Source organism: Phyllopteryx taeniolatus, unplaced genomic scaffold, assembly GCF_024500385.1.
Source record: "Phyllopteryx taeniolatus isolate TA_2022b unplaced genomic scaffold, UOR_Ptae_1.2 contig_25, whole genome shotgun sequence".
NCBI classification, from domain to species: Eukaryota; Metazoa; Chordata; class Actinopteri; order Syngnathiformes; family Syngnathidae; genus Phyllopteryx; species Phyllopteryx taeniolatus.
The window spans coordinates 723,890-747,379 of NW_026903173.1; the positions used below are offsets into that span (position 1 = coordinate 723,890).

General features: G+C 44.1%; 1 protein-coding gene across 17 annotated transcripts in view; it reads right to left on the reverse strand.

The window, feature by feature from the left end:
• pdzd2 (PDZ domain containing 2) overlaps positions 1–23,490 on the reverse strand; it is a 162,283-nt gene that overhangs the window by 69,041 nt on the left and 69,752 nt on the right. For all 17 annotated transcript variants that reach the window (XM_061765094.1, XM_061765095.1, XM_061765093.1 and 14 more), the window contains 3 exons: positions 22,490–22,571; positions 20,819–20,976; positions 6,443–6,562 (listed from right to left, as the gene is read on the reverse strand). In XM_061765094.1, the coding sequence (XP_061621078.1) occupies positions 6,443–6,562; positions 20,819–20,976; positions 22,490–22,571 (360 nt within the window). The remainder of the gene's footprint in view (positions 1–6,442; positions 6,563–20,818; positions 20,977–22,489; positions 22,572–23,490) is intronic.

The following is a 23,490-nucleotide window of genomic DNA, read 5'->3' on the forward strand; positions in this document are numbered from 1 at the left end:
CATCTTCATCCCCTGCGGGAGCAGGATTTTTCTTTGTGGACAAGAAAGACAAGACCCTGCGACCCTGTATCGATTACCGGGGTCTCAACGAGATCACGGTAAAAAACAGGTACCCTCTTCCTCTCATCTCCACCGCCTATGAGTTCCTGGAGGGAGCCAAGATTATGCACCAAACTGGACTTAAGAAATGCATATCATCTAGTCAGGATAAGGGAGGGGGATGAATGGAAAACAGCATTCAACACACCAACGGGACATTATGAATATTTGGTAATGCCTTTTGGGCTTACTAACGCTCCAGCTGTTTTCCAGAACCTTGTCAATGATGTCCTGCGTGACATGTTGAATGTTTATCTTTATTTAGATGACATTTTGATATTCTCCCCGGATGAGGTGACTCACATTATTCATGTCCGCTCATTCATTCATTCATTCATTCATGATTTTGCAGCAGTTACTGCAGAATCAACTATATGTCAAGGCTGAGAAATGTGAGTTCCACAAGGCGTCCGTTTTTTGTCTGGGTTTCGTCCTGGCTCAAGGTGAAGTTAAGATGGACCCTTGCAAAGTTGATGCAGTTATTAATTGGCCTACTCCCACGTCACGCAAAGATGTACAAAGGTTCTTAGGGTTCGGAAACTTCTACAGAAAATTCATCAGAAATTTTAGTTCTATAGCCTCTCCTTTGCATGATCTTACCTCGCCACACAAACCTTTTGTATGGAACACGCTTTGTCAGGCAGATTTTCAAAAACTTAAGTCGAGCTTTACCTCCGCTCCCATCCTTACTTTGCCAGATCTCAAACAGCAGTTTGTGGTAGAAGTCGATGCGTCTGATGCCGGAATAGGAGCAGTGCTCTCCCAGAAATCTCTCAAGGATGATAAATTACATCCTTGTGCTTTTCTCTCCAAAAAACTGACCCCAGCTGAGAAAAATTATGACATTGGTGACCGTGAACTGTTGGCAGTCAAGGTGGCTTTTGATGGAGTGGAGGCACTGGCTATCGCCTTTTCACGTTGTGCATGGTTACCAACCATCTCTGTTTCCTGCCATAGCCCCAGAGTCCACATTAACCTTGGTGAGACGCTGCAGGATGACCTGGGAGCGAGCCCGCGAGATGCTGCTGCGTCAGGGACGGTCCTACAAAGCCGCTGCTGACCGTCGGAGGACACCGGCCCCGAACTACAAAGTGGGTAAGCGAGTTTGGCTCTCGACCAAACATATTCCACTCCGGGTGGAGTCCAAGAAGCTCGCTCCCAGGTTCGTTGGGCCCTTCCCCATCACAAAGATCATCAACCCTGTCACCGTGAAGCTGAGGCTCCCAAGCTCGATGCGGGTCCACCCTGCTTTTCACGTCAGCCTACTCAAGCCAGCCTGGGAGTCCCCTCTGGTCCCGCCTTCCAGGCCCCCTCCTCCCCCCGGTTTGTGGATGGGGGCCCTGTCTTCTCTGTGAAGCGGCTGTTGTCGTCTTGTCGGAGGGGGTTTCAATATCTGGTGGACTGGGAGGGCTATGAGCCTGAGGAACATTCATGTACCGTCTGCGTTTATCATGGATGATTCGCTCATTCGGGACTTCCACGTTGCGCATCCAGGGGCTCCAGGGCCGTCTGGGGCCGGCCGTTAAGGGGGGGGGTACTGTCATGTGTGTGTGTTCCGGGTTTTGTCCTCCCCCCTGTTTCACACACACCTGCTCCTGTGAGCATCTTCACCACCTGTGCCTCGTTCAACCTAATTACCCCTTGTATTTAACCTTGTGTCTCATTCCCTCTCGTTGCCAGTTCGTTGTACCTTGTCGTCACGTTCCAGTATTCCTTGTTTCTTGACCCTGTTCCGATTATCGACCTTGCCTCTTTGCCTCATGTTTTTGGATACTGTTGCCTTTCTTGGATTGCCTGCCTGTGTACCGACCTATGCCCGTCTATTAAACCTCTCTTTTTGGAAGCTGTCCATTTGTTTTGGAGTCGTGCATTTTTGGGTCCTATCCTCTGTTCCGTTCATGACACTTTTGAGTCTATTGTGCTGTTTAACAAGTGGAAACAAAGTAGTCTAAGACCATTTATTGGAGCTGAATTTGCCTTAATTTGTTAAGTAATTATTTGGACTTTTGGATTTTTAACTCGACTTGAGTCATATTATTCTAAAGTAGCAGTACTCCTACTTGACTACAATATTTGTCTACTCTACCCATCTCTGATATTTGGTGACTTAAGCATAATCAACCGCCCAAAGAAATATTCACAATCAATACTCGTTGCGTGAGCTAAAACTAAGAAAATAATTTTACTAAACTGGAAAAATAATCTATCAATAATAATCACTGGTTAAATGTCATCGTAGAATATATTGCATGAGAAAAAGTATCTGCAGAACAAAAAAATCAATTACGTAATTCCACAGATAATTCACAATTCTGGTCACCCTTCTTGAACATGCTGAACGTAGAGCTTTGATTCTTCTGCCTGGTTAGAAAGCCATCAGAAAATAACAATATTATATCCATCCATCCATTTTCTGAGCCGCTTCTCCTCACGAGGGTTGCGGGCGTGCTGGCGCCTATCCCAGCTGTCATCGGGCAGGAAGCGGGGTCCACCCTGAACTGGTTGCCAGCCAATCGCAGGGCACATACAAACAAACAACCATTCGCACTCACAGTCATGCCTACGGGCAATTTAGAGTCTCCAATTAATGCATGTTTTTGGGATGTGGGAGGAAACCGGAGTGCCCGGAGAAAACCCACGCTGGCACGGGGAGAACATGCAAACTCCACACAGGCGGGGCCGGGGATTGAAGCCGGGTCTTCAGAACTGTGAGGCTGACGCTCTAACCAGTCGGCCACCGTGCCGCCCCCAATATTATATTGAAAATGAAATAGTAAACTTTTGCCTTCTGTATTTTTTGTTGTTATTGATGTTGCTGTTGTTTTGTTTTCGCTTTTTTCTTATTTATTTATTTACTTTTTATCTTTCTCACAATGTAGACTGATCAGAATCAGAATCATCTTTATTTGCCAATTATGTCAAAAACACACAAGGAATTTGTCTCCGGTAGTTGGAGCTGCTCCAGTGCGACAACAGACAGTCAATTGACAGCGAACACTTTTGAGACATAAAGACATTGAGAAAAACAGTCACTGAGCAATAAAGGGTTATTGTTTTTGTTTGACAATTTAGAGCAGTTTGAAATGACTAATAGCGCAATAGTCTGGAACAATGTCAATTGTGCAAATGGTGCAGATACTTCTCAAGCACATGAGTGGCCAGTATTGGTCAACAACAGATATGCAAGGAGTGCAGAGTGGCGAGTGAGTGCACGAATAATGTATAATTGGCCCGACAGAGATGTGACTTCAATCTCAAGACAAAATTGGCAGCATGTTACAATGGAATTGTAAGTTAACAGTTTAAGAAGTTAATGGACAGAGGGGAGAAGATTTAGATTTAGAGTCATTAGCTGTTTTTCTTGCTTTACTCCATAATTTGTCTTTGCGAAGTTAATTTCTTTCGTCAGCTGGTTTCTAGTGCAATTATACAGGGCACTATCCCAACTTCAATATGCGTCCTCTTTAGCGTGGCGAAGTTGCTTAAGTTTGGCAGTGAACCACGGCTTGTTGTTATTGAACGTGCAAAATTACTTTGTTGGTACACACACCTCTTCACAGAAACTGATATAGGATGTAACAGTGGCCGTATCTTCATCCAGGCTGCCAGTTGAATTTTTAAAGACAATCCAATCTGTGCAGTCTAAACAGCTTTGAAGTTCTAGCTTTGCTTCATTGGTCCACTTCTTCACTGTTATCACCGTAGGGGGGTGGGTCCAATCTCCCGCACTATGGGGTTGGTAGTGGGTGCTGGCTGGGATGGGGATGTCCCGGGGGGTGGTACTGCGGGGCTGTTTGTGACGGTCCTCTCTCCCTGTGGTTGTCCTGCCAGATGGGCCCGGCCTGCAGGAACCATGCCTCTTTCTGGGGGAGTGGCTTTGGGCCCTGCCAGCCTCCTCCGGTGGGGCTGGTGGACCACCCTGGGTCCCTCGGTGTGGGTGGAGTCCCGTCCACTGGGCCGTTCTCATGTGGGTTCCTGGGCCCGCCCCTTGGGGTGGGGTCCTCAGCCCCCGCATTGCAGGGGCAGCAATTATAGGTCACTCCTGAAGGTTATTGTGGATGTGAGACGGTGTCAATTCACTTGCATTTGTCCATAGACATTCAACTCTGGGACTTATTTGCTTGGTGTGGCGCCACTCACTCATTGCGATAAATAACTCATAACTATGCAAACTTCCTGGGTAACCCCTCACTTGCACTCTATTTCTAAAGATGTTAAGAATTTACATAGCCACTCCCACCACACTTCAGTTCTACAGCCGAGTCCACTACCTCTGTCCTGCATGCCTCCCCTCCTGCACTATCCAGTCCTGTCTTATATTGTCCTGTCCTTCCTTCACAGGGTGTAGCACTACTGCCCCATACAACATCCATCTATCCATCCATTTTCTACCGCTTATCCGAGGTCGGGTCGCGGGGGCAGTAGCTTTAGCAGGGACGCCCAGACTTCCCTCTCCCCAGCCACTTCATCCATCTTTTCCGGGGGGATCCCGAGGTGATCCCAGGCCAGCCGAAGGATGTCGTCTCACCAGCGTGTCCTGGGTCGTCCCCGGGGTCTCCTCCCGGTGGGACGTGCCCGGAACACCTCACCAGGGAGGCGTCCCATACAACACTCAAATCTAATATGTCATTGTACTAGGCATTAACTTTAACTTGCCAGATTAACTTTCTTCATCTTTATTACAGCTCATGTCCTGTCTTTTGTTTTTTTCTCTTCCAATTTTATTTAGTTATCCTTTCACTGTCCCTTTGTAACGCACGCAACGCACTCGACTGTCAAACTCCTGAAGTTTGCAGACGACACCACAGTCATCGGCCCGACAGTAAGTGGAGCGGCTGGAGCTGTGGTGCGGCCAACACAACCTGGAGCTGAACACGCTCAAGACTGTAGAGATGATTGTGGACTTCAGGAGGCATCCTTCGCCACAACTGCCCCTCACCCTGTCCAACTGCCTTGTGTCAAACGTCGAAACCTTCAAGTTCCTGGGAATTACAATATCTCTGGACCTGAAGTGGGAGTTCAACATCAACTCCATCCTCAAAAAGGCCCATTAGAGGATGTACTTCCTGTGGCTTCTGAGGAAGCACGGCCTGCCACAGGAGCTGTTGAGGCAGTTCTACACAGCAGTCCTCGAATCAGTCCTGTGTTCATTCATCACAGTCTGGTTTGGTGCTGCCACAAAAAAAAGGACAAACTCCAGCTGTAACAGACAACTAGTACTGCCGGAAAAATCGAAAAACTAAGACAAGAGAATGCAAAATCCTCTTGGACCATCCACATCCTGGTCACTACCTCTTCTGGCTCCTTCCCTCAGGTGGGCGCTATCGAACAATGCAAAGTAAAACCAGCAGACATTCCAACAGCTTCTTCCCTCTTGCCATTAAATTGCTAGAGGCTGAGTGACTCTCCATAGTGTGTTTTTATGTCTCAAAGTATTTACTGCCAAAATGGCTGTCTATTGTTATACTAGAGTGGCTCCAACTACCGGAGACAAATTCCTTGTGTTTTTTTGACATTTGCAATAAAGAAGATTTCCGAATCCTCTTTTTTCTGATTCTTTTCTGTCACTCCTCTTTAAAACTTTGTTCTGTCCGAAAAAAAATAAATAAAAATCCATCAGATAAAAAAGAATCACAGTGGCATCTTAAAAACTCCACTGTGATTCATTAAAACTGTTCGAGCATAAAAGCGGTGTTGATATACATCTAGAGTGCAAGACATTAAAAAACATGGTCATTGTACAAAACGTCTACGTTCGGGGTTGCGAGGAGCTGGAGCCCATTCCAGCTGACTTTGGGCGAATGGTGAACTACTGTACACCCTGAACTGTCACAGGTACATCACATTGAGACACAACCATTCACACTGCTCCTGAGTGGGAACTGAACTGACTGTGCCTGCACCAAAGTCAGACAAGTGGACTATTAGACTGGCCGTGACTTTCTCTGAAAGTTTTTATTTGACATATGTGCCCAGGAAAAAAGAGATGAGAACCATACTGATTTACCTTCAGCAACCACAAAAATGGTGATTGTAATGATGGACAAAAGAAAGAGATAATTTGAATTACTATTCAATCCTTATTGGTGGGGCACCATAATGTAACCTATACCGATGTTACTATGTAGCCGTGCAGCAGAATAAATATGATTTGTACATATCCAGCACAGTAATCTCCTAAAATTTGTGTTTTCGTTGCAGTAGACTAAAATGAAAAAAAGCAGATATAAGCTGATAGGCAAATATAATTAGAAGAAAAAAAGACTTTTTTGTTGCTGTGAATATAGACGCTTCAAATAGATTTTGCACTTTATTCAGGCTTACATGACAAGAGTGTACCCACCTTTCCCTGGCCTTTCATCAGTACGATGCTGGAGATAATGGATGGCTGTGCAAGTCGCCATGGTGATTCCACTTGAATGGTGCTCAACGAACGTGCTGATTTCTTAATTATTTGATATTCCTGAAAGTGATATAACAAGAAAATAAAGTTACATTTCCATAATAATTTATAAGCAACAACCTCCACATGGTTAGCACATCTGCCTCACAGTTCTGAGGACCGGGGTTCAAATCCTGGCCTCGCCTGTGTGGAGTTTGCATGTTCTCCCCGCATGGGGTTTCTCCGGGTACTCCGGTTTCCTCCCACATCCCAAAATTATGCATGCTTGGTTAACTGGTGACTCTAAATTGCCCGTAGGTGTAAATGTGAGTGCGAATGGTTGTTTGTTTAGATGTACCCTGCGACTGGCTGGCGGCCAGTTCAGGGTATATCCCGCCTCTCGCCCGGAGATAGCTGGGATAGGCTCCAGCACACCTGCGACCCTTGTGGGGATAAGAGGTACAGAAAATGAATGGATGGAACTTCCTGTACTTCTTAACACACACTTGCATTACTGCAAGTAAACTATTTTCTCATATACTTTACCCATTTTATATTTCTAACCAGTTATTTCCTGCTATTGATCACGTCACAGAAATATGAATTATCATGCGTTAACTATGGGATTTGTTTGTTTATCAACTCACACTGCCAGTGAGCTTTGCTGTTTCCTTCAGTTTTTTTTTTAAGTATCTCATTAGCATAGCAATTAGAGTGGGCAGCGCTGTGTCATTGTTGTCGTGATAGCCAGGATAAATGAAACTGGGCTTTGATGTGACACTGTGTATATGTGTTTTGCTTTAGGTTAAATCCTAATATCCATCCATCCATCCATTTTCTGAGCCGCTTCTCCTCACTAGGGTCGCGGGCGTGCTGGAGCCTATCCCAGCTGTCATCGGGCAGGAGGCGGGGTACACCCTGAACTGGTTGCCAGCCAATCGCAGGGCACATCGAAACAAACAACCATTCGCACTCACAGTCATGCCTACGGGCAATTTAGAGTCTCCAATTAATGCATGTTTTTGGGATGTGGGAGGAAACCGGAGTGCCCGGAGAAAACCCACGCAGGCACGGGGAGAACATGCAAACTCCACACAGGCGGGGACGGGGATTGAACCCCGCACCTCAGAACTGTGAGGCTGACGCTCTAACCAGTCGGCCACCGTGCCGCTAAATCCTAATATGTATAATTTAATTAATAAATTCCGTTTTTAGTTATTATTACTCAAGGTCCCTAATCTCAGGTTCTGGACCACATAAAGCGACAGTCCAAAGCACCCTATTTAGACGAGAGACTGAACCTTTGTCATCTATCTCAACTTATTATGATTTCGCTGCATCTTTATTGGCAAAATAATCATATGATAACAATTGGGTCAGTTTGAAATGTATTGATGGACTTAACTGTAAACCAGTATTGTGCATCTAGTGACTTGTTACAGATCTTCCATTGGTGAAATTACTACCAGACTGCAGTGGCCAGAGCAACTATTAAAATATTTTTGAAAAAATGTGAATTGAATGGATGCAAAGAGGCATATATATGATAGTATATAAAGTGGTGAGTGAGTTTGCCTCAGGGTTGAGAGGCTCTAGATTTGAATCTCCTGTTTGAGTTTCCAAGAAAGCCTTTGCACGGCTGGGTAATGCACACCATAAACTGCTTAGAGTTTACTCTTATTCCTTTAAAATTCAGGTCTGAGTCAATAAACACATTATCATTTCTCACTTGATTTGAGGCTGACATGGAATCAAGTTGAGCAATGAGCTTTGACCTTTCGGTTTTAGGGGCGAAACCAATTATTTGTGTCTTTTCTGCATTGAGGTGGGGAAGGTTTTGGCTCATCCACCCATTGATGTGATGAACACCCATCTGAAAAGGCATCTGCTAACATTAGCTAACGAAGTCTGCTAACGGTAGCTGACGACATAGGCGGTCCTGGACCGAATGGCGCTCTGTGCGACGGCCCTTGGCCAATTCTCAACGAGGGTCTATTCCCTGTGCAACGCCCGTCAAGTGCCGCCCCCCACAGAATGCTAGCCCTATTGGAAACTGCCTCTGGTTGACGAACAGCTTAAATCCTCACATCAGCACCCTCCTGAAAAGGCAGACAATATACCAAAGCTGTCACGATATGTAATCAAATAATATTTGACTGGACCTAAAAGCAGATGGAGGTGGAGGGAGTAGGGGAGAATGGTTTATTAAGAAGTTACTCGAGTTAGTAATTCCAATTCGTGAGGGTGGTCCAAAGGAGCAAGGAACTGGCAGAAGGCGGATGCATGAACAGGTGAATGGGCTTAATGGCGTGGTTGAAGCGGGCAGTGCAGCGGGAGACACAGAAGGAATACTGGAAGCGGAGAATCACACAAGAGGCTCAATACAAGTTACAAACAGGATGAGTAGTCTCAAGAGTCGGCCTGTGTACCATGGACGAGTGCGAATACTGGCGCCGGATCCCTGGGTCAGGCAGGCATAAATACAGGCAGTGATGAGTGCTGATTGGGAACAGGTGCGCAGGCGAGGGGGTGGTAAATGCTGGGGAGAGAGAGAGCGGGGAGGGCGGGGCACAAAGCGCCACTCAAGCTCCAAAAGGGGAACTGCAGGGCACAGATTATGACAGAAGCGTCTCCTTAGAGAAAGAGTGTCTAACGTACGGCCCCAGAACCAGCCCGTTGGGTGGTCCACTGCCTGGCAGGATTATTCTGCCTTTCCAGCAAGTTTTAGTTCATTTATACACAGAAACTCTGATTCTGACAGATCTCAAGACTGTACATTTAAGATGCAAATTACTGTGAGGACATGTCTTGCATCATGTATTCACAGAAGGCTAAAAGATGACATACTTCAGCCTACTTCATATAAAATGATGTGCCACCTTTGCACTGTTAAGAATACAGTCCTGTGAAATAAATACCTACTGTAGAAATATTTTAAGAGACTGAATATTGCAAAATATCAGTCAATAGCTTCAGTTAAAAACAGGTTGGTTTTGTTTTCATGCACTGCCACAACTTGCATGTATTTTTATGCATACATTTACAAGGCACGGATAACAGTTCCCGTATTCTGTAAAATTCCCGTATTCTGTAAAGTTCCAACTTTAGTTTGTATGGTGTGATGAGTTGGTTGAGGTTGACAAGATTTCCAGGTGCATGTAGAATGTTTTTTACATGAAAAGAAATTCTAAATCACAAGATGTTTTTTCCAAGTTACATACAGTCTATCCAATGTGATGTATAAATTGCAACTGAAAATGAAAACATCCATCCAGCCATCCATTTTCTGTACCGCTTTATCCTCACAAGGGTCGCGGGCGTGCTGGAGCCTATCCCAGGTATCTTTGTGTGAGAGGCGGGGTACACCCTGAACTGGTCGCCAGCCAATCGCAGTGCACATCTAAACAAACAACCATTCGCACACACATTCACACCTAAGGGCAATTTAGTGTCTTCAATACAGACAAGATGGCGCCGACACGTGTGGACACCTCGGTTATGTGCTCTCGAGTATTGTCTATGTTTTTGTGTTTTTCATTCGTCTTTGGAGACATTACATGACTCACTTACACAAGGGGAGACTTGCTAACCATCAAGGAGGCTACTCCGGACTTTCTTTCACCACCTTTCGCAAATCCGCTCAGTTTTTTCCCCCGAGTTACTCACCGGGGCAGCGACCGCGGTCTTCGCCGCATGGAGGCGATGGCGAAGCCACAGAGGGAAGCGAGCAGGCATCAAAGTGAAGCTCCGCAAGAGAGGATACAGATTGGCGTTTCTGTCGATCTACCTCCCGAATCTATGCTCAACCACAACCTCCCTAAATACAAGCAGCACATCAACTGTCCTACCAGGGAAAATAACATTTTAGACCACTGCTAACCTACGCTAAATAACACATACCGTGCCAAACCTCGTGCAGCACTGGGCTTGTCTGATCACTGCTTAATTCACTTAATACCGACATACAGGCAAGAACTTAAATGCGTGAAGCCTACAGTGAAAACAGTGAAAAAGTGGACCAATGAAGCAAAGATGGAACTTCAAAGCTGTTTAGACTGCACAGACTGGAGTGTCTTTGAAAATTCAGCAGGCAACCTGGATGAATATACGGACACTGTCACATCCTATATTAGTTCCTGTGAAGATGTGTGTGTACCAACAAAGTCATTTCGCACATTCAATAACAACAAGCCGTGGTTCACTGCCAAACTTAAGCAACTTTGCCAAGCTAAGGAAGGCGCATATCAGAGCGGGGACAGGGCCCTGTATAATCGAGCTGGAAACTAGCTGACTAAAGAAATTAACATTGCAAAGAGAAACTATTCAGCAAAGTTGGAAAAACAGTTTCGCGCTAACGACTCTAAATCAGTCTGGCATGCATTCCAATCACTGACCAATTACAAGCGACTCATTTTTAATTTTTTAAAATTATTATTATTAAGAAATATCAGATTGTTCATATGATATAAAACAACAATTATGCAACAAGATAATAATCATCCATCCATTTTCCATACCGCTTATCCTCACTCGGGTCGCGGGCGTGCTGGAGCCTATCCCAGCTATCTTCGGGCAATAGGTGAGGTACACCCTGAACTGGTCACCAGCCAATCGCAGCTCACAAATATACAAACAACCATTCACACTCAAGGGCAATTTAGGGTCTTCAATTAACCTACCATGTATGGTTTTTGCGATGTGGGAAGAAACTGGAGTACCCGGAGAAAACCCATGCAGGCACGGGGAGAACATGCAAACTCCACACAGGTGAGGTCCTGAACGCGGGTCCTCAGAAATGTGAGGCAGATGTGCTAACCAATCGGCCACCCTGCACAATAATAAATAAATATGAATATTTTCGAAATGTATGTGTAATTATTTTCACCCCAAAATGAAATTGTTGTTATTTATGGCTTATTGGGCAATGAATATTCTGATCCAGCCCACTTGGAATCAAATTGGGGTGAATGTGGCCCGTGAACGAAAATGAGTTTGACACCCCTGGTTTCGATGATGACTTAAGGACCAGCGGTGATCCATCAACAACATCTTTATTGTGAAAGTGAATGGTGAATGCCAGCCGTAACTACGCCAAAAACTCCAGCTCGTGTTTCACTCAAGCCTACATCCCGCAGACACGCAGGCACGCTCATCTTCCTCATTTCAGTCGTTCCATGCCCCGACTCACTAATGCTATCACAAGTGACACTCAGAAGCGTTTACTGCCTCACAGACAGTCATACTCTTGCAAGAATCCATGGAAGACCGTCGGTAGCAGGTAACAGTAACTGTAGCGAGTAGTGACCCTGAAGTTGTGTTGACATGATTCGGAAAGAGAGTTGCACAGTGGGTATGGAAAGTATTCAGGCCCCCTTAACATTTTCACTCTTTGTTATATTGCAGCCATTTTCTAAAATATTTTTTCTGTTTTTTCCCCTCATTGATGTACACAAAGCACCCCATATTGACAGAAAAAAAACTGAATTGTTGACATTTTTGCTGATTTATTAAAAAAGAAAAACTGGAACATCACACAGCCATAAGTATTTAGACGCTTTTGAGAAGAACCCTTTTGAGCTAATCCAGCCATTCCTCCTTGCAGATCCTCTCCAGTTCTTCAGGTTGGCTGGTGAACGTTGGTGGACAGCCATTTTCAGGTCTCTCCAGAGATGCTCAATTGGGTTTAAGTCAGTGTTCTGGCAGGCCATTCAAAAACAGTCACAGAGTTGTTCTGAAGCCACTCCTTCGTTATTTTAGCTGTGTGTTTAGGGTGTTTTTTAACCCACACACACACAACAATGCAGGTAGTGAATTTTATGGAAGATTTAATGATCTAACATGGGGAATCTACAGGGAATCAATACAGAAGAAAAACACAAAACAAACAAAGGACAGACGAACATTGGCAAAGGAAACTGGCTTCTGATGTGAGGGTGGGATGAGCGTGTAATGACAATCCATATAGCTTGGGATTCCTGTCCTCGTTAATTTTAACCCAAATACGCACTAATCTGTACTTTTAGGAGACCGCAATGTTGGATTTACGTGTCTTGAACACGATTGAGGCAGGCAGTTCAAGACGTTCGGAGCGGGCGTGTGGTGCCCGCTTCCGTCCCCATGGAGTGTGCCCAGGCCTCCAAGAAGGGTAGCTCGGAGCGGCGGCAGGATGGGTCCGATGTGTCCTCATCACCTCGTGGTGAGGTGGGGCGACCTGGCTGCGCCAGTCTTCGCCAAGTTGGACGGACGAGACAAGAGCTCAGCCAGTTCAGTTGACAACAGATTTAACAACAGACATTCAAGATTGCAGAAATACAGTCACTAGTGGCGTTCATGTAAAGTTCTTTAACTATTAGATCCCATTCAAGTCCAGTGAAGACTGTGATCAGTGAATCCAGGTTTGCAGTGGCCTTCAACCACCTTTGGGGGTCGCAAGTACTCCGTCCATTGTCCCAGCCCAGCTGGGCAGGTATCGTGGCACACAGCAGGAAGGAGACGTCTTTGTTGGTGAGCCTCTTCAGGCTGGCTGGTGGTGGAAGTTAATTAATATAGGGTTCTGGTGCGAAACCAGGTGTCTTTTGTCTCCGCTTTGATGCTCCTGGTGCTGGTAATTCACTTAGCGTTGGCCTTCGAAACCAATTGTCTGTGTCTCACTTTGATGCTCCTGGCTTGTAATTCACTTAGTGTCTATGTACGAAGTTGAATCTCGCAACTCCATGGTCGTCTACCTCAGCGGAGAGAGTGGCGGTAGCCCGAGACTGGGGTGCTGGGTGTCATCTTTGATGGCGTGTCCGTTACACTCAGTAACGGCCAGCTCTAGGAAGGGTTCTGGTCCTTCCCAAACATCTTCCATTTAAGGATTATGGCGGCCACTGTGCTCTTAGGAACCTTAAGTGCAGCAGAATTTTTTTTGTAGTCTTGGCCAGATCTGTGCCCTGCCACAATTCTGTCTCTGAGCTCTTCAGGGAGTTCCTTTGACCTCATGTTCTCATTTGCTCTGACATGCACTGTGAGCTGTAAGGTCTTATATAGACCGGTGTGTGGCTTTCCTAATCAACTCCAATCAGTATAATCAAACACAGCTGAACTCCAATGAAGGTGTAGAACCATCTCAATGATGATCAGAAGAAATGGACAGCTCCCAAGTTAAATATATGAGTGTCATGGCAAAGGGTCTGAATACTTATGGCTGTGTGATATTTCAGTTGTTCTTTTTTAATAACTCTGCAAAAATTTCAACAATTCCATTTTTTTCTGTCAGTATGGGGTGCTGTGTGTACATTAATGAGGGGGGAAATGAACTTGAATCTTCTTCTTTTCCTTTCGGCTTGTCCCGTTAGGGGTCGCCACAGCGCGTCATCCTTTTTCCATGAGAGCCTATCTCCTGCATCCTCCTCTCAAACACCATCCTCTCAAACTGCCATCATGTCTTCCCTCACGATATCCATCAACCTTCTCTTTGGTCTTCCTCTAGCTCTCTTGCCTGGCAGCTCCATCCTCATCATCATTCTACCAATATACTCACGATTTCTCCTCTGGATGTGTCCAAACCATTGAAGTCTGCTCTCTCTAACTTTGTCTCCAAAACATCGAACCTTGGCTGTCCCTCTGATGAGCTCATTTCTAATTTTATCCAACCTGGTCACTCCAAGAGCGAACCTCAAAATCTTCATTTCCGCCACCTCCAGCTCTGCTTCCTGTTGTCTCTTCAGTGCCACTGTCTCTAATCCATACATCATGGCTGGCCTCACCACTGTTTTATAAACTTTGCCCTTCATCCTAGCAGAGACTCTTCTGTCACATTCTGACACCTTCCTCCACCCGTTCCAACCTGCTTGGACCCGTTTCTTCACTTCCTGACCACACTCACCATTGCTCTGGACGGTTGACCCCAAGTATTTAAAGTCCTCTACCCTTGCTATCTCTTCTCCCTGTAGCCTCATTCTTCCCCCACCACCCCTCTCATTCATGCACATATATTGTGTTTTACTTAGGCTAATCTTCATTCCTCTTCTTTCCAGTGCATGCCTCCATCTTTCTAACTGTTCCTCCAGCTGCTCCCTGCTTTCACTGCAGATCACAATGTCATCTGCAAACATCATGGTCCACGGGGATTCCAGTCTAATCTCATCTGTCAGCCTATCCATCACCACTGCAAAAAAGGAAGGGGCTCAGGGCTGATCCCTGATGCAGTCCCACGTCCACATTAAATTCTTCTGTCACACCTACAGCACACCTCACCGCTGTTCTGCTGCCCTCGTACATGTCCTGTATTATTCTAACATACTTCTCTGCCACTCCAGACTTCCGCATGCAGTACCACAGTTCCTCTCTGGCTACTCTGTCATAGGCTTTCTCTAGATCTACAAAGACACAATGTAGCTCCTTCTGACCTTCTCTGTACTTTTCCATCAACATCCTCAAGGCAAATAATGCATCTGTGGTACTCTTTCTAGGCATGAAACCATACTGTTGCTCGCAAATACTCACTTCTGTCCTGAGTCTAGTCTCCACTACTCTTTCCCATAACTTCATTGTGTGGCTCATCAACTTTATTCCTCTATAGTTGCCACAGCTCTGCACATCACCTTTGTTCTTAAAAATGGGCACCAGTACACTTTTCCTCCATTCCTCAGGCATCTTCTCACGCACTAGAATTCTATTGAACAAGATGGTCAAAAACTCCACAGCCACCACTCCTAGATGCTTCCATACCTCCACAGAAATGTCATCAGGACCAACTGCCTTTCCATTTTTCATTCTCTTTAATGCCTTTCTAACTTCCCCCTTACTAATCATTGCCACTTCCTGGTCCACCACACTTGCCTCTTCTACTCTCCCTTCTCTATCATTTTCCTCATTCATCAACTCCTCGAAGTATTCTTTCCATCTAGCTAGCACACTGCTGGCACCAGTCAACATATTTCCATCTCTATCCTTAATCACCCTAACCTGCTGCACATCCTTCCCATCTCTATCCCTCTGTCTGGCCAGCCTGTACAGATCCTTTTCTCCTTCTTTAGTGTCCAACCTGCCATACATGTCATCATATGCCTTTTGTTTTGCCTTTGCCACCTCTACCTTTGCCCTGTGTCGCATCTCAATGTATTCCTTTCGCCTCTCCTCGGTCCTCTCAGTGTCCCACTTCTTCTTAGCTAACCTTTTTCCTTGTATGATTTCCTGTACTGTGAGGTTCCACCACCAAGTCTCCTTCTCTCCTTTCCTGCCAGAAGATACACCAAGTACTCTCCTGCCTGCTTCTCTGATCACCTTGGCTGCAGTGGCCCAGTCTTCTGGAAGGTCCTCCCGTCCACCGAGAGCCTGTATCACCTCTTCCCGAAAAGCTGCACAACACTCGTCCTGTCTCAGCTTCCACCACATGGTTTCTCTTCTCTGCCTTTGTCTTCCTAATCTTCCTCCCCACCACCAGAGTCATCTTACACACCACCATCCTATGCTGTCTGGCCACACTCTCCCCTACCACTACCTTACAGTTGGTAACCTCCTTCAGATTACATCGTCTGCACAAGATGTAATCCACCTGTGTGCTTCTACCGCCGCTCTTGTAGGTCACCCTATGTTCGTGCCTCTTCTGGAAAAAAGTGTTCACTACAGCCATTTGCATCCTTGTTGCAAAGTCTACCACCATCTGTCCCTCCAAGTTCCTTTCCTGGATGCCGTACTTACCCATCACTTCTTCATCACCCCTATTACCTTCACCAACATGTCCATTACAATCTGCACCAATTACGACTCTCTCTCTGTCTGGGATGCTCAGAACTACATCATCTAGCTCCTTCCAGAATTTCTCTTTCACCTCTAGGTCACATCCTACCTGTGGGGCATAGCCACTAATCACATTACACATAACACCCTCAATTTCAAATTTCAGCCTCATCACTCGATCTAATACTCTTTTCACCTCCAAGACATTCTTAGCCAACTCTTCTTTTAAAATAACTCCGACTCCATTTCTCTTCCCATCTACACCATGGTAAAATAATTTAAACCCTGCCCCTAAACTTCTAGCCTTACTGCTTTTCCACCTGGTCTCCTGGACACACAATATATCAACCTTTCTCCTAATCATCATGTCAACCAACTCCCGAGATTTTCCTGTCATAGTCCCAACATTCAAAGTCCCCACATTCAGTTCTAGGCTCTGTGTTTTCCTCTTCTCTTTCTGCCGAAGAACCCGCTTTCCACCTCTTCTTCTTCTTTGACTTCGACCCACAGTAGCTGAATTTCCAACGGCGCCCTGCAGGTTGACGGCGCCGGTGGCGGACGTTGTTAACCCAGGCCACGACCGATCCGGTATGGAATTCTTTGGATGAACGCTCATATTTGTTTGGCAAGGTTTTAAGCCGGATGCCCTTCCTGACGCAACCCTCTGCATTTATCCGGGCTTGGGACCGGCCTACAGTTTGCACTGACTTGTGCCCCCCATAGGGCTGCATTGGGGAAATGAACTTGAATGATATTAGAAAATGGCTGCAATATAACAAAGAGTAAAAATTTTAAGGGGGTCTGAATACTTTCCGTATCCACCGTATATGTCAGACTTTGTCAGGTCTCCTTCAATGTTTCATTCAATATCTTACAGTCATATGACTGTCTGTGAGACATTGAAGGTATCTGAATGTGATTGGATGAGCAAGTCGGGGGGATGGGCCAATGCACCCAGAGATGGCAGGGAGCATGTCGACGATGGGAAGAGTGAGCTTGTTTAGCAACTTGAAAAATACAAATGACGTAATCAATTTGTCGATGTTCACTCGACTATCATCGCATTAGGGTCCAAAACAAAATTCGCAAGTTGTTCAACACCTACCCTGCATATGAATTTTCTTTGCTCAGACTCATTATCACCAACTGCAAGTAAGAACTCACAATCTTGTAAATATGATTTGAACCAATTTAGTAAATGCCAGTAAATCCTACCCACTTCTTCAATATGTCAATTACAATGTTGCGATCAACTGTGTCAAATGTACACTGCGGTCCAGCAGAACAAACACAGTATTTCTCCAGGCATTGTCGTTCAAATGTGTTTTTTTTCCCAGACTTTTAAGACTTTAAGAATTTAACAAGTGCAGTCTCAGTGCAGGCGGGACGGTGGCCGACTGGTTAGAGCGTCGGCCTCACAGTTCCGAGGACTTGGGTTCAATCCCCGGCCCCGCCTGTGTGGAGTTTGCATGTTCTCCCCGTGCCTGCGTGGGTTTTCTCCGGGCACTCCGGTTTCCTCCCACATCCCCAAAACATGCGTGGTAGGTTAATTGACAACTCTAAATTGCCTGTCGGTGTGAATGTGAGAGCAAATGGTTGTTTGTTTATATGTGCCCTGTGATTGGCTGGCAACCAGTTCAGGGTGTACCCCGCCTCCTGCCCGAGGGATAGGCTTCAGCACGCCCATGACCCTAGTGAGAAGAAGCGGCTCAGAAAATGGATGGATGGACAGTCTCAGTACTTTGGTGTGGTCGACAACCAGATGGACATTAATTAAAAGGATCTTCAGCAGAAAAGCATAAACTTGTTGAAAGACAGCGCTCTCAATGATCTTTTCCCAGCAATGGACAGTTAGATATTGGCCATCCTGCAGATGCGTCTAGATTAGACTTTCAAAAAGAGGTTTAATTACTGCAGTTTTTAGTCTGTGGAAACAACCCAGACTGAGACAATAGAGACAATGTAAGAGAGTACAAAATTATTTTGGAAGCAAACTATTTAAAACCAGACATGTACTGTACTTTTTAGTTGTAAGATAGTTTCCGTCAGGAGACCTGACAGAGTCTGACAGCAGGCCTATGACTCAGTAGCCTGTCACAACAGCTCTCTTAACTTTCTCCTTCATTTGTATCTTCCACTGTTTATTGTTTGTGCATCATGCTAAATTGTACTATTACAGCATTTTAGCCGTGACAGTTTTTTAAAGCGGGCAATATCAGCACTATTGAATTTATGCCGTTTCTTGATGATGCTCCAACAGTGAGGAGCGTCGCCCCAACATGGAGCCATTTTGTATGTGTGTTACTCACCAATGGATTAACTAATGGCTGTCAGAAAACTGCAGTTGTTTCTTTACATTCAAACTTCAAGCTCCTGCAACATAAGTAACGTCATGCAAGCTGTGATCATGAGATTCCCATTTTAGTACTCATATTGATCAGTGTAGACTTCAATCTTATATACAGCACTTTGTTAGAGTTCAGGTTGTTTTTTAAAGTGCTCTATAAATAAAGTTGAGTTACATTTAGGAGTCTATAGGTCAAAATGTCCAATAATAACTGGAGAGCAGGATGGGGGGTAGAGGAGATCCAAAACACCGTCCAAGAAGTAATCCTGCCCCTGCAAATTCATCACATTTTCTACTTTAAAGGCTCCACTGTACTACTATCGAATCACATTTATAGAATGATACAGTATAAACCAGTGGTTCTCAACTATTGTCACCCTGGGACCTGCATTTTCCTATTGTTGCAAAATCGAGACCCACTTTTATTGACGTTAAGAACAGTTTTTTTGTTTAAAAATAGCCTCTGAAAACATACATTATGTACAGCAGGTTATATATTGAAACACCATTTCAAATGAGTTTGAAATACTGCCCAAAGCCTATTGCAACCCATGACACCTGTTGACCAGAGGCTGAGCAGCACTGCATTTGTTTACGGAGTAAACTAGTGACTAGACTAGAGCACAAGTGAGTAACATTTCCTGTCACTTACCTAATACGTTCCATGTGGGAACTTGGTACGCTTCTGTACTGTCCCAAAAAATCTCAGAATACGAATACATGTATTTTTTATTAGCTGTCCACGACCCACACATAATGGGTCTGGGACCCTGTTTTGGGTCCCAATCCACTGGTTGAGAATCACTGTTATACACTATTCCTCTTCCTTAACTGTCTTGTTTGTATGCAACTAAATATATCTTAGAGTAAGAAAGCAAAAAGCAGTAAGTTCTTTCAGGGTTGTTGTCTTCCTCTATAAAATCAGTTTTATAAATCAATAATCAAACAGATGAAATGAAACATAGCCAGATGCTTGTAAGGGCATTTACCGTAATTTCTCGTGTATAATGCACACCCATGTATAATACAAACCCCCAAAGTTGACCTCAAAATTCTGGAAAACCCTTCTACCTATGTATAATGCATTTTTACAATGCATGATTTTGCTTCTACCCATATGACCAAAACATGAAATATTATCTGTATTTTGTTAGGGTTTTTTTCAAAGAATTATTCTGAAGTTAAACTGAATACTTAATCCTTTTTTTAATTTACTTGCTCTTATTTTGAAATTCACAGCCCTACTTTTATTTAGTAAATTAGAAAACACACAGTTGTGCTCATATGTTTGATTACCCAGGCAGAATTTGTAAGATGGGTACAATTCTTTCAAGAAAACATGAAAGACCAGGATAAAACACATTTAATTTCATTTTAATGGGATTAAAATGAAACGGTCAAGCGTTTCAGAAAAGCATTATCATTAATCATCATTAATGAGGGTTGTTGTTCAGTCATCAGTCATATTTAAAAAAAACAAAAAACAATATTTGACAAATTCTGCCAGGGTATGTAAACTTATGAGCACAACTCTACATATATGTAGTCATACGTACCCCTGTCATATTGGAATGAAAGTGTCGGCTTCACCTTTTTAAAACCACTAGGTGGCGTTGCCATTTTGGAATGAAAGTGTCCAGCTTTTTCATAACCACTAGATGGCGGCATACATTTCTAAAATGTGTACGTTTTGCCGCTATACCTATGTATAATGCACATTATACACGAGAAATTACGGTAGTTCTATGGCTGTTAGTTACATTGGAATTATTTACTAAAGCGGCAACACGAGCAATTCAGTTTCATATGTCAGTTTGAGCGGCACGGTGGACGGTGGTTAGCCCGTCTGCTTAGCACATGTGCCTCACAGTTCTGAGGACCAGGGTTCCCCAGCCCCGGCCCCGCCTGTGTGGAGTTTCCATGGCTGGGTGGGTTTTCCCCAGGCACTCCGGTTTCCTCCCACATCCCAAAAACATGCATGATAGGTTGATTGAAGACTCTAAATTGCCCGCAGGTGTGAACGTGAGTGCGAATGGTTGTTTATTTCTATGTGCCCTGCGATTGGCTGGCGATCGGTTCAGGGTGTAGCCTGCCTCCCGCCCGAAGATAGCTGGGATAGGCTCCAGCAGCCCACGATCCTAGTGAGGATAAGCGGTAAAGAAAATGGATGGCTGGAGGTCAGTTTGATGATATTCAACATTATATCGCGTGCCTTTTCAGGACATGTGCATACATTTAGTTGGTAAACAATATTATGAGTCACCGACCTGTCTATCTCCAGCAGTATCTAGCTGTTGTGGTAGGGAGTGTTTACGTCTGCCTGGCTTTGAGGACTTCTCCACGACATCACAGCAGCTCACACCATTTTCCAGAAAGAGCTCATCATCTTCACCAACTGACTCCAAGCGACTGCTACCTCCTATGCCTGGAAAGAATAATAAATTCAATCCCCTGTGTATAATTAGCTGTTTTTCTGTATATGTCTTTTTGTGTAACACATCTAACATACAATCAAAAACTACACTCAAAACAATTTGTTGGCAAAGCTAATAGTTACCACAATGTAAATAGTGAATCTGTGTTTACATTAACAAACTTACAATGTAAACCGATGTATATGTATATTCCTATATAATACAGTATATGAGTACTGTACAAGAGCTATCTATCAGGTAATGACAGTAGCAATCACGATAACATAACATATTGGAAATAGCGCGCCAGACAGTTTACAAGTATTACAGTACAACAAGATCCATAAGTGATCAAATAACAAGTTTCAAACAACAAATGTTTTCTTTTTTTGTTTTGTGAAAAAAATGCCCATTTGTGATTGCCTGTAATGTGACAGAAAAGCCTGAGAATATATATTTTTTAATTTTCATGGCAAATACTGGCTACATTATTATGATATTCATTGTATTGTACCGTCTCTAACTGCGACAACGAACAGTTACTGTTGGCCGTAAACAAGCCAAAAAAATAAAAACAAAGCCAGTTGTCCGCTCAATCAAGCTTCCAATCAACCAAACTTTCACGGCGGAAGGCAGAAGGCTGTTGTCTGTATAAGCCAAAGTGCTGCCTTAAATGCTGCCTTAACCCTAACCCTAACCCACTAGCTGTTCATTACAAATCTGACAGTAGTCGTGTTAGATTCACACAACATAACTGAAGTAGAGAAGCCCAACATAAGCCTCCATCAACAAGTCAGAATTCTTTATTTGTGGCAAAACAGATACTGTCTGCAATATGTATATTCATTGTATTATAGCATCACTTTAATAAATTTAATTTAATTCAGCAGAGCACAAGAGTTGTTTGTGAAAGCGGGAGTTCCACCACTCGTTCATCCAATCACAAAACTCACAACAGTCGTGTTTGAATTGTGATGGATGGTCAGTGCGAGAGCGATAGTGTAATGCGGTGCCCATGTCTCCTTTGGCTCACGTTAAGTCGCCAAACTAAGACTAAACAAAACGAGTGGAACAGCTCAGGGGAACATCGCTAAACCTAGCTACGATCACCAGTTCAAGTTGTCTCTGCGTGGATACAGTGGTTTCAGGTCAGTAAACACAAAGGACCTAACTGCTATGTCGGCTCTGTAGGCTATGAAGGAGCAGACTTTCTCACCAGCGCAGGCCACCCGAGAGCGTTGGCACTAGTGATGTAACTCCTGCACCCTTGCTGTGCAGTCAAATAAAGTGCAGGCGTACTCCTGACATTTGTAAGGGTACAGCAATGTTTGGAGATGTTTGTAAGCATTTGGGATGCTATTCAAGTTTTTGTGGGTCACAGTATATTTATGCTTCAAATTATAAATATAGGCATCTATATTATATATATGTATTATCTATATTTAGGGGAGTTTCAATTATTCATGGAACTTCGCTATTTGCACTTGGGTTACGCTTTTCACTGGTGTTCACTATATTACTAACCCTTTATGGGTGCAGGACTGCAGCAAGATCCTCTGACTGCTTCTCTCTGACATGTGTCCTCTAGTTTCTCCAGGTTAGTCAACTGTAACCACAAAACCATGGATCTGGTTACTGGTAGTTTTCATAATTTTCAAATACTCCCTTCAATTTTGACTACTACAACATACATTTTTAAGAAAATGAAAATGAATTATGAGGGCAGCTGGGGCCCTTCTGTGTGGAGTTTGCAAGTTTACACGGTGTTTGTACAGGTTTTCTTCAGGCACTCCAGTTTTCACAGTCAAAAGCCACCGTACTCATCTGCATTAAAACTTTAGGAAGTGACCTGGTACTGATTTAAAGCCAAAAACTGCAATAATGACTTGCAAATTTGTGACACAAATACACAGACCCTGTCCTAAAAATTTTAATATCATGGAAAAGTTTATTTATTTCCATAATTCGATTCAAAAAGTTAAACTTTCATAGATTCATGCCCCACAATTTAAACAATTTCAAGTATTTATTTGTTTATTTTTACATAATTTTGGCTTCCAGCTCTTAAAACCCACAAATTCAGGAATTCAGAAAATTAGAATACTGTGAAGAAATTACCATTTACTTCTCAGTTTTTGTAGAGAAAAAAAAACAGAAATTAGGGCCACATTAAATCAATAAAAATATGGTATTTTCAAAACGATTTGTTAATCTTCAATACTTGGTTGGGAATCCCTTTGTTTCATGGCATTGAGACAATCAGCCTGTGGCATTGCCTGGGAGTTATGGAAGCCCAGATTTACTTGATGCTTGCTCAGTTCTTCTTTGTTTTTGGGTCTGATGCCCCTCATTTACCTCTTGATAATACCCCATAAATAGGGTTTAGATCTGGCGAGTTGGCTGGCCAGTCAAGCAATGTGATGGCATGGGCATCAAACCAGGTTTTGATGCTTCTGGCGGTATGGGCAGGGGTCAGGTCCTGTTGGAAGATGAAATCTGCATCTCCATACAGATCCTCAGCAGAA